The sequence below is a fragment of the Myxocyprinus asiaticus genome, chromosome 21 (genome assembly GCF_019703515.2).
Source record: "Myxocyprinus asiaticus isolate MX2 ecotype Aquarium Trade chromosome 21, UBuf_Myxa_2, whole genome shotgun sequence".
Taxonomy (NCBI): domain Eukaryota; kingdom Metazoa; phylum Chordata; class Actinopteri; order Cypriniformes; family Catostomidae; genus Myxocyprinus; species Myxocyprinus asiaticus.
The window spans coordinates 43,313,695-43,325,062 of NC_059364.1; the positions used below are offsets into that span (position 1 = coordinate 43,313,695).

Here is an 11,368-nt window from a genome sequence, read left to right on the forward strand (position 1 = left end):
CAATAATAACAGAACTTTCATTTTTGGGTGACCAATTCCTTTAACCACAATATACAATTATAAAGAAATAATATCAGTGTTTGGATGATGTTGGGCAATAGTGTTTATGTTTTGTGTTTCATGTGCAGTCTGTCACCTGCTTATTCTCTTGGGAAATGAAATGTGATACAAATTTACAAGACCATCTCCTAAAGAAGCCTTGATCATGAGAAGTAACTGCTAGAAAAAGCAATAAAAGATAGAGATATCAGACGCAATGGAGGACGCAAACATCACTCACTTGGCAGCCGTGTACGTGAACCCTCACAGTCAAGTCCCCGTTCTAGATGTCCATGACACCTACACAGATTTCTATGACATGGACTATGGTGTTCCTGCAGAAGAGATGCCCGACACAACACAAGGACTGGCGTACTTCGTGGCCACCATTGTAATTGGAGTGGTCCTTGTGTGTATTATTCTAGTGTGTGGCTTCGGCAACTTCATGTTCATAGCCACTCTGGCCCGTTACAAGAAACTCAGGAACCTCACCAACTTGCTTATCGCAAACCTGGCCATCTCCGACTTCATCGTGGCTGTGGTTTGCTGCCCTTTCCTGGTGGATTACTATGTAGTGAAACAGCTCTCTTGGGACCATGGGAAGGTGTTGTGTGCCTCAGTCAACTACCTCAGGACCATGTCTCTCTACGTGTCCACCAATGCTTTACTGGCCATTGCTGTTGACAGGTGAGTTTGATTTAGAAATCCATCCTTGTGCCACTGGCGGTCAAAGGCGGTGAAGAAACAGACAGCCTGGGGCTGTGGTCTGCTGTCTTGCATTTAATGGTTTAAATATGGTTGGTTTTCAGAATCATGCATTATGCATTGTGATTGCTGGGTAATCCACTTCAAATACTGCTCAAATAGAAAACTTTTTTTGCACCCTGCAATAAAAGTTGTCCAATTATTCTGTAATATTTAATCCTCTGCAATGCATGATCCTGTATTGAGATCAAAGAAAGTGAACTAATACCTATTCACTATCTTAGCAACAAGGCATAATACAGAACTGTTCTTAAAAACATACAAAGGAAATTAATTTCCAACCTAAAGGAAGAAAATTAAAAGAATGTGTTAGTGATTTTACAAAGTGGTAAAATTGTGGTAAAATGACTATACCACTGGGGCCGGATGTAGGCACGGGCAAACGTGAGTCTTGCCCACCCAATCAAACATTTTGGAAACATGGTTTTAAATAAAAATTCCAATTTGTGCATTGGTTAAAAGCAATATGGGGGCGGGCCGTGTGTTGCAAACATTAAGGGTGGGCTGTAGACTGCCCAACATATCACAAAACAGCACAGGAAATGTGTAGTGTTTTTCTATTTTTGTCACTGGCTGAAAGCAAGAGACTCAAAAACCGGCTGCTGCAAACCAGAGAGTCCGAGACATCACGCGAGCGAGAATGGTAATAAAATATATTTTTGTGCGTTGCATAGGTTTTTAATGCCCATAAATAAGCCTGACACTGTCTCAGTGTGCAGTGACCATGTGGCTGCTGTTAATGTATCACAGGCTCCCTCATATCAAATATATCCCTGAATCCCTCATCTTCTGCTCCCCAAAATCATGCTGCGGGTGTTCGTAAAATACTGGACCGACCTTAATTATAAAGTAGAGGTCTGCGTGGGATGGATTTTCAGACCCGCTCCCGCGAGATTCTGTCCCACTCCCACAAAAAAATGATGTAATATTTGTCCCGCTTCCGCCTGCAACTTTTACGTTTTGTCCCACTCCCACCCACAAGCAGGTAGTGGTCTGCAAAATCTTTCAGTCCCGTTCCCCATTCTGTCCTGCTCCAGTATCAGGATTTTTTGTTTGTTTGTTTGTTTTTGTTTTTAATACAATTCCCACCAGAAAAAATAAATAAAAATGGAAAGAGAGAGAGAGAGAAAACACGTATTTATCACTCTAACATTGCCAAATACTATATCTGATTGACCTTTGGTTGGTTTCAAAGTTTTGTTTGTACATTTCTTTAATAAAGCGTCAACATAGCACTTTCCACCGCATGGAGCACAAGGAATAATTTGTATGAATTAGCCACCAAGCCTGTAAATAGTTTATTTTTTGTTGGTCTTGCACAATAGACGAATAACACGAATAACACTATACCTTAAATACATTTGAGGAACATCTATTTTGTTATTTAGATATTTATATTTTGCCAGAGTCCCACGAGTCATTTCTTTCTCCCACTCCCGTGCACACATCATCCTGCGCCGCACTCTGTTGCGCCAGGTCCCATTGATTCAGCGGCCAGTATTAGCTGATAGTACCGTACGTGATCATGATTCATTGCTGGATACAGTGTTTTGCGGGACGTGTGCTTCTGTTTCCCCTGTTGTTAATTCGGTGTCGATGAGAGATGCTGTCTGTCTCCTCGTGTCTTACATCTTTTTTAAATATTTTTTTTTACAGTGCTATGATAGTTGGTTGTTTATTGTTTGTCATTGTGCTTTAAACTACTCTGTTTGCCATGAAAATAATCTTTGATGCTTACATGGCATTACTTCCATCCATCCATCCAAATTCCTGTATTCCCTAAATGACTTTACACATATAGTTTCACTGGTAAAAAATATCAGTACCCTTTACAAAGGCCATACTCATTAACTAACATTGAAACTGAGAAAAATGGCTTGAATTATTTTGATTATTTTTTTAGTTACTGCATTTTCACACAATGGTTTCTCAGAATTTCAGTAAATGAGACAAACTCATCTATCATCGGACAGATCATAAGAGACCTGTTTCATTCATAACTCTAATTTGCGTTTTGCCTTTGTGGGGCAGGATCATTGCTTATTACATTTCTGTCAAACAGAAAGAGTTTAATAAGAAGATGTAATATTATATAATTACTTCATTAAGCAGTTCTCATCTGTGTCAAATTTAGGTTCTTAATCTTGATCTCTCCATTTAATATATTTCATTTCAGTCCATCCTTACTTTCCTACTTGATATTATTTCTCTCCACTCCATCCTTGCATTCGTGGGGACTCTGATTTGTCTTTGTAATTTGCTTTAAGGCTGTAATTCTAATTACTGTGAAAGTGTAAAGTTGTCAGGGCCCACTTCAGTCTTATGATTATATATAATGTTATCAGTTTATTTATTTCAATATGTTTTTTAATATGGGGAATAAGTGTAAAATCTAGTTATATTGGGTCTTATGATCTTGATAATTACGCCATGTCATGCCAATTAAAGACATTAAATTAGTAATCTGAATACCAACACCAATCTGATAATTAGACGTGACATTATAGAAGCCAGTCTAAAATCTTTTTTTTTTTTTTTTTATGGAGGAACCGTTATAAAAAAAAAACACTGCCTGTGAAGTCTTTGACTGAATGGGCAGCACTGCAGCAATGATTCCCAACACATTTAAGTGCTAATGTTGACATATTTTTAATGAGTGAATTCCTCAGGCATCCAGCCAAGGAATAATTTAAAGTTATTTTTATGAGGACAATCTTTACCATCCTTAACTTATGAATGCATTATAGATGGAATGAGGAATTTATGGAAGTTTTGCAATGATGATCTGAGATAAACTATGAATGCTCTCTGCTCAAACAACTTGGTTGTTTGGTGGTTATTTTGTCGGAAATGTCAACTTTAGAGAATGCAATATATTCCAGCACTTGTACTTAATCCTACAGTAGTTATAATATTTAGATGTCAGAGGCATTTTATCTTTTTAATCTAAATTGCTTTTGAAGTTTCCCCAGACACTGAATCTGAATAAGTAATTATGACAGGACAGTTTGTTTGAACCTCATCACAGTCTTTTTTAATCCTGATAAAGGACACACAAAGACCACTTGTAATAAAATTGCCTTGCTGTTTTATGTTGACTGTAATGACAGAGCATTATTAAGCCAATTTAAATTATGGATGGCTTATATATAAAGTTTCTGATCTACCAGTAGAAATCCTTAAGAGACTATTAAAAGGAAATACCTTCTGAACCTGAATAATGCTGAACATTCTATCAATGTGAAGTCAATGTGAGATTTTCAAACTGCAATCTTAAATTGCTTAGAAAGTAGAAAGTTCACAAAACACAAAAACAGATAGCACACCTACGTCTGAAATAATCTACAAAACAAATGTTCTTCAATAATAGTCTGTACGTAGTTCGAGCTGAATGCACTGCAGAAGTTTAATAACTAGTGTTAGTGGTTTAGAACAAATCCTAACCAGAATTTGAAGAATATCCGTATCCATGTGCTGCACTGAAAACATTCTAGTAAACTCATTGGAGGGGAATTCACTAATGAATTGCTCACTGATAGCATTGTTTTTTGCAAGCACTATCTGATTGTTTATTGTATTTTTTTCAGCATCCAATTTACCACAGGAATTATGCAAATCGGATAACTGCCCACCCAAAAATGATTGCTGAATGCAATTTGCATGGCACAAGTCCCCACTTTGCAGGCTGGTTCTGAGTGCTATAGGTTGTGGAGGATGCCTCAGACTATGACAATCTGGCATTCTTTAATGAGAATGTGCAGCATCACTCCACCTGAATCGGCTCTTTAAAATCTCTAAAGTATAAACATATGGATGTACTGTATGCCCTGTTACAATGCTCTTCTTCATCATTTGATTATCCTTTGATGAATTACTGCTGGATCCATAATCATGTCAAATCAGCCAAATTTCAGAAACTTCGCCCACAGAAATTGTTTATTTTGTTAATGCTTTTTCTAAATAAAGATAAACATAAATGATGATGAAAGAAAACAAAATTAAATTAAATGAATCAATAACTTTTTACCTATTATAAATTGTCAAAAAACAAATGTGGGTGACATGATACGAAGCTAGTTCACTTTCAAGAAGGTGACTTCGACGCTGAGTCAGAAGCTGATGCTAAGGGAACTACTCCCTGGTGCGTTGACTTGAAACCCTATCCAATAAGAGCAATTTGATTGGCTAGTGAAGTTTGGCGCTTTGCATATGATGACATCATAGTGAGCATATTAGGCCAGAGTCAACTTCACGTCATCGGAATTTTCCTCTTTCAGGCCAACGTAGACATCTCGAGTACCTGGAACCCTAAACCAATGCTTCACTGAGATTTCTGCACCTGGTCAGCGGAATGAGTTATATTCTTGTCCCTGTATTTGCATTGTGTTTACATTGCACTCATAAAAGAGTATGTTGAAGAAAACTAAAAGAGCCACTTGCTGAAAAGTACGTCTTTTTAAAGATGAAAATGTTTCACAAGTATGATCCACCTCTGGCTGATGGGCTCATTTAGACAGATTCCGTTTAATGTGGGTGTATGAAACTCATGACACTTGGCACTAGCAGCTCGCTTTTGTTCTGATAGCCGAAACCGGTCCCCTTTTTTCCGCTAACCCACCTTGTCGGCTTCCAAGGGACCATATGAGTGAGAGGCGAGAGGAGGAGATATGGAGTGAAGAGATTTTAGGAGGGTTATTGCAGTCTCAAGCCATGTGTGCTGCCTTTCTCCATATTAAGCGGTTTGCCCGTTCAGTACAGGTGCTGTATATAGCTTGGGTGGAGCCCTCGCTGACACAGCGCCCACTGAGATTGATTGTGTTAATGAAACTCATGACACATGAAACACATGAAACTCAACATGTTTCTTTCTCAGCTCCCTTTCGTTCTGAAAGCCGAAGCCACTCCCCTCTCCTCCCGCTAACACTCCTCTGAGGCTCCAAAGGGACCGTATGAGTGCGATATGAGAGGATGGGATACAAAGCATGGAGATTTTAGGAGGGTTTTTTGCCGGCTCAACACTTGTGTGCCTCCTTTTTCTCCATATGAAGCGGCTCCGCCTAAACATGATGATTTGTGCCCCATGAAATGTATGCTCACTGGGCTCTAATTAGTGAAACGCTCAGGTGAGACACTTGCCGTTTTTTTCCCAGAGGGTGGGAAATGGGGCAAATGGGTCTGTATCAGTGTATCAATTTCAGTTGAGTTGTGTGATGTTTTCACTTAAGCCCTAAAGACAAGGTTAGAGTGTGTTGGTGCCCAGTCAGTAAATTTCCATCATATGAATGAAATTCGACTTGGTCACCAGGTTGACTCACGTGACCGACTAGCACGTTCAGTCCATTCTCCTATGCTTGACAAGGTTCAAGCCCCTGGAAGAACCCTTCAATTGCGCCAGTGCCAGTGAGCGCTGGGCTTGATGGCAGCTGCAGCCACTGTCACCCCACTAGGCTTGCTACAGATGAGACCTCTCCAGTGCTGGCTCAGCCCAAGGTTTTCTCATCACACTTGGCAATTACCTTCACCTCATAGTGACATGTCACTATTAAACCATGCTAGCTACTGAGGAGAACCGAGTTTTATCAAAAATGTGTGACACTAGCGGAGCTAGTGGGATACTAGACAAGACAGGCAGAGCCTGTGAGCCATCAGGGCCAGGCGTACGTCATCATCTTCCCCACCTTCTCAGACCTGGGAGGGATACAAGGGTAGGGGAAAAAAAAAGGGAAAGGCCAACATGGCGCGACAGCGGGAGAGAGAGAGGAGAGAGAGAAGAACAAAACGTACTCGCCGGTTCTCTGATACGCCGTAGCCTGGTCCTCGGTCACTCCTCCACCCTCTAGTGGATGACAGCCAATCCTCTCCAGGTGGATCGGAGGCAGTCCTCCAGCCCCTGGCGGACGGAACGCCCCACCGCGTTTTGTTGGATGGTAGGGGTCTCCTCCACCCCTGGCAGTGGCCCGACCACCCTCCCCTCGCGGTTGGCAGTCGTTCCTCTGCTTTCAGGCATGTAATATTCCTCCAAGCATTATTTTTCAAATTAATATTGTGGTAGTCCGGGAATGTCATTTGGTACAGACATGAATACTCAGAGACCAGCAAACTTCTCCATTGTTGTTCAGTCCTTGTACGAGTAGGATGTGATGGTTGGTCAGTGTGGTATTTGTCCTGCCCCTCCTCCACTGTGATTGGACAGCTGGGTAAAAAGCGACAGTGTCGAGCCCTGCGGTTTACCCAAAGTTGAAAATTTTTCAACTCTCGGCGACCAGAAAAAAACTCCAAGTGCGCAGCGCCTCGTCACGCTGCTGGCTTTTCAAAATACGCAGCAATCCCATTGCAAACAATTGAAAAAATACGCTGGCCTCAGTAAAAAATGCTTTGGTGGACACACAGCCTTATTGTCAGATTCTGACACACTATGTAATCCTGGTTCCCTGAAAGGAGGGAACGTGATGCTGCGTAGCTGTGCCACAGCTACTGATTTTTCACTTTTAAGGCACTGAGAGATGTCTTCTCTCTCCTGAAGATGAAAAGCTGACTCCAGACTTACATGCTCACTATGGCGTCAGCACAGGCAGAACAATAAGCTTAACCAGCCAATCAAATTGGTGTGAGCTTCCTTAGCATCAGCTTCTGATGCAGATTCTCATTCCCTCTGTTCAGGGAAGCAGGTTTACGTAGTAACTGTGATGTTTTTTTTTGTTGTTGTTTTTTTTTTTGTCCAACAAAACAAAGGTCTGTAGAACAAATAATGTTGAAACTAGAAATGTACCTTTATTTATTCACATAAACTAAAAATAAAAAAGTAACTTTTGAGAGTCCGAAAACACACTATTATTAAGAATAAGAAATACGTTGCTCTTCAGTTAGTGCAATACCAATATCTTGTTTTTAGATTTCAGAAATGTACATCTGACAAAATACATACGAATTGATTTCTAAACAGTTTACACAGACAATGGTTCTGCTCATGTTTTATGAGTGAGTCCCAATTACTTAATTTAAATACACAAGTCAGAGTGCAGCCAGTGCAGATTGTGTCTGGTTAAACTATTATAGGTGGTTAGTGAATAAGACACAGGTTTTTATGCTGAAATAGCACATGAAAAAGTAGCACAAGTGTTTAGTGAAATTTCCCTAAGGAGTACAGTGTCTATCGTTGTTTGAATAGAAAATGACCATGATGCATTTAATGGTCTTTGTTGTGTTTAGGTATATGGCCATTGTTCACCCATTGAGACCCAGAATGAAGAACCAGACCGCATACTGCCTCATCACTGGTGTGTGGATTGTCCCAATGCTTATTGCTATACCTTCTGCTTACTTCGCCTCTGCGACCAAAGTTCCTCATGGAGCCAACCACAGCAAGACCTTCTGCGCCCAGATCTGGACAGTGGACCAACAGCTGTACTACCGTTCTTATTTCCTCTTCATCTTTGCTGTAGAGTTTGTCTGGCCAGTGCTGACCATGGCCATGTGCTACATGTGCATCTCTAAAGAACTCTGGTTCAAGAGCGTTCCAGGTTTCCAGACGGAGCAGATCCGCAAGCGCCTTCGCTGTCGCAGGAAGACAGTCATGGTGCTTATTGGAATTCTTACGGCTTACATCCTCTGCTGGGCGCCGTACTACGGGTACACGATCCTGCGTGATTTTCACCCAATGCTCATCTCACGGGAGAGGAACTCCCTGGTGGCGTTCTACATCATCGAGTGCATCGCCATGAGCAACAGCATGATCAACACATTCTGCTTTGTCAGTGTGAAGAACAACACTGTGAAGTATTTCAAGAGGATCGTTCTCCTTCGATGGAAGTCCACGTATACCTCTAGGAAGACCGTAGATGAGACTGACCTGAATCCCAACCTTACTGAATGTAAAAAGGGAGTGGAACTGAGTGGTTTTCATGTCACTCATATAACAGATGATTAAAGAACACTGATTATACTGGCTATGAAGGGGACAGATGAAAATCCTCCCTGATGTTATGTTTTAGTGGTTTTAGGATAAAAAAAAAAAGGTTTTCTAAATTTTGTGAAATGTGCCATATTCGTATTTTGTATGTATATGTGTTTATGAGATAGCACAAATTAAGATTTAATTTGTTTTGCACAAATTAGCAGCATTTTGTATTTGTTGGTCCGCCTAATTTTTCAGTGGCCTTCATTCTAAAAGCATTTTCCCATTCATTGTAATTGTTGATTTTTACGTGTTGATGATTCTGATGTGTACAAGGCTAAAAGGAAAGGGTATGAGTGCAATTGTGTGCATGTGCAGATGTGAAAAACTTTTCATTGTTTTATGTAAGATGTTCTTAATGTTCTTAACCACCATGTGGGGGGCCAAAGACAAATTTCCAAGTGAGTGGACAATAAAGATCTTAAAAAAAAAAAAAAAAAACGTCCTTCACTAAAGGACTTTATGTTCATGACCAACCAAATCAACTAGCTCCAAGATGATTTACAACATCACAAACTTTGATTCAAAGCAAAAAAAAAAAAAGGTACTTGAAAATCAGAAATAAGGCAAAGGTAGACTTGAAAACTACTCATCCCATGAAGCATTGTGAATGACATAATGAAATATGTAAGTAATTTAATATTTTTTTACAAACAATTATGTGTATATACCAGGGGTCAGCAACCTATGGCATGCATGCCAGCATTGGCACGCTGATGGGTGGACTGGGACTAAAAAGTGGCCCTGGACTTTCTGGCCCAGAGTGGCCCACCAAACCCGGCCTGCAACACAACACACCACACCATAACACACCGGCTCACAGATAAAATTTTCCGGCTCAATTTCAAATTTTTGTGTTGAAAAAAAAAAGACATTTCTATTTACTGCTAGTCATGACAACTGGCCCCACCAGTACAAAAATTGTCAAAACTTTAAAACATATAAAACTACTGTAAATGTGATGAGTGGATTTTTTAAAGAAAGCACTAAAAACAAGCACTTTATAGATCAGACAAATAACATGTCAGAAAACTTTTTTCCCCAACATACAGATGTTAGGTTAAAATGTGTATGAAAGTACAAGGGAAAGTGTGCATTTTAGGTGCTGTGACAAGTCAGCATTTTTTCAAAGTTTTTAAAGATCTTAATCAACTTTCAACTTTTTTGTGCAAATAAACTATTGTCTTAGTTAATATGAGGTTGTGGAAACAGGTATAATAATAATACATTATATATGTAAATATAGCTATACAAAATCATAAAATGTTGTTTAAAATAGTTAGATGAAGAAAGTGTCACACAGCAGGACACTGATGACAATGCTTAAAATGTCATGTCAGTTACTCACATAACTATGTGTAAATGTTTATTTTTAAAAATCAGTGAAAACAAATTTGGCCAGAATATGTACATATATGAATATACAGTATGTAAAAATAAATAAATAAACATACCTTGTAGAGTGTAGATCTTTGCAGATATTTTGCAGATTAATTGCTCATATTTTCAGCCTATTTGAGTTTGTTGCATCTTTATATCTACAGTTTTAATTCCTTCCCCAGATTATTCTTGAGAAAAAGTGACAAGCCCAATGCTTTGGCAAACGCTGTCTCTGCTATCCTTTAAACAAATTAAGCCTCAAAGACTCAAATAGCTACAAAGCAATATTTTTCATGACTTATTTATCAGGCGTGAGCATTATTCAGCAAGCCGTGCTTCAGCTCTCAGAAATGCTTTGCGGTATGAATAAATTATGCAAATGACTATGTCCCGCTCATAGCTTTACTGTTTGCCGATATTATTTACGCTACTGTTATTGTATTTGTTGTAACTTGCAGTTATTTGTCATTTAGTGATTATTCAGAGCTCATACTTACGTTGTTTTTTGGTTGTCATCATTATTGTGATTTGTATGTCAAATAACGAGGTCCACACGAAGAACGAAGGTGATGCGCTAATATGGATATGCGCTTTGATAAGTAATTTCAAAATAAAAGACATTGACTTGGCTTGTCTTGCAGAGATTATAACATTTGGCTTTGTTATGAGGTCCGCACAGGCATGTTGGAGCCCAGGGCGGCCACTTATATCACCTGTAGGATGGGCCAGTACTTGCACAGCAGCGGGCCACCAGGAAAACGCCTGGTGCTCCCTGTGGCCAGTCCGCCCCTGCATGCTGAGGGGTAATCACTGGCACGCCAGCAACGGCGAGAGAGGAGTAAACTTTTTTATTTATATAAATTCTGCACCTGCATTCCAATCTACATCTTGATGTAATCCTTCCTCATGATCACGCAGCATGTTTTCATGAGCTGAATGGGAGGCTAAACAAAAAGTCAAAATGTGACGAGACTACAGTATACCCAACAGACTCGTGCAGCGCGTGCAAGCCATTTGCACATCACAAGCCGGCAGCGCTTCACTGCGAGTAAATGTGCCCGCTTTGCTTCGGTCAGGTTGCGCAGATGACAGCCTACATTCCGTGTTTCATTTGTTTCTTTTTGCTTTCAGAACAACACGTGATGTAATAAGGAAAACACCACTATTAATCCTTAAGATTTCCAACCCAACATACAGGTACACCCTCCTTAAATAACTACAGCTACATTA

General features: G+C 39.9%; 1 protein-coding gene across 1 annotated transcript; it reads left to right on the forward strand.

Moving 5' to 3' along the window:
* Positions 1-256: 256 nt before the first annotated feature.
* LOC127412313 (prokineticin receptor 2-like) lies at positions 257-8,731 on the forward strand. Its single transcript, XM_051648562.1, has 2 exons — positions 257-726; positions 8,014-8,731. The coding sequence occupies exons 1-2, from the start codon at positions 257-259 to the stop codon at positions 8,729-8,731; spliced, it is 1,188 nt and encodes a 395-aa protein (XP_051504522.1).
* The last annotated feature ends 2,637 nt before the right edge of the window (positions 8,732-11,368 follow it).

Coding starts and splice junctions, on each gene's coding strand:
- LOC127412313 (XM_051648562.1), top strand. CDS start 257: ATGGAGGACGCAAACATCACTCACTTGGCAGCCGTGTACGTGAACCCT. Junction 727..8,013: donor CTGGCCATTGCTGTTGACAG/GTGAGTTTGATT, acceptor TGTTGTGTTTAG/GTATATGGCCATTGTTCACC.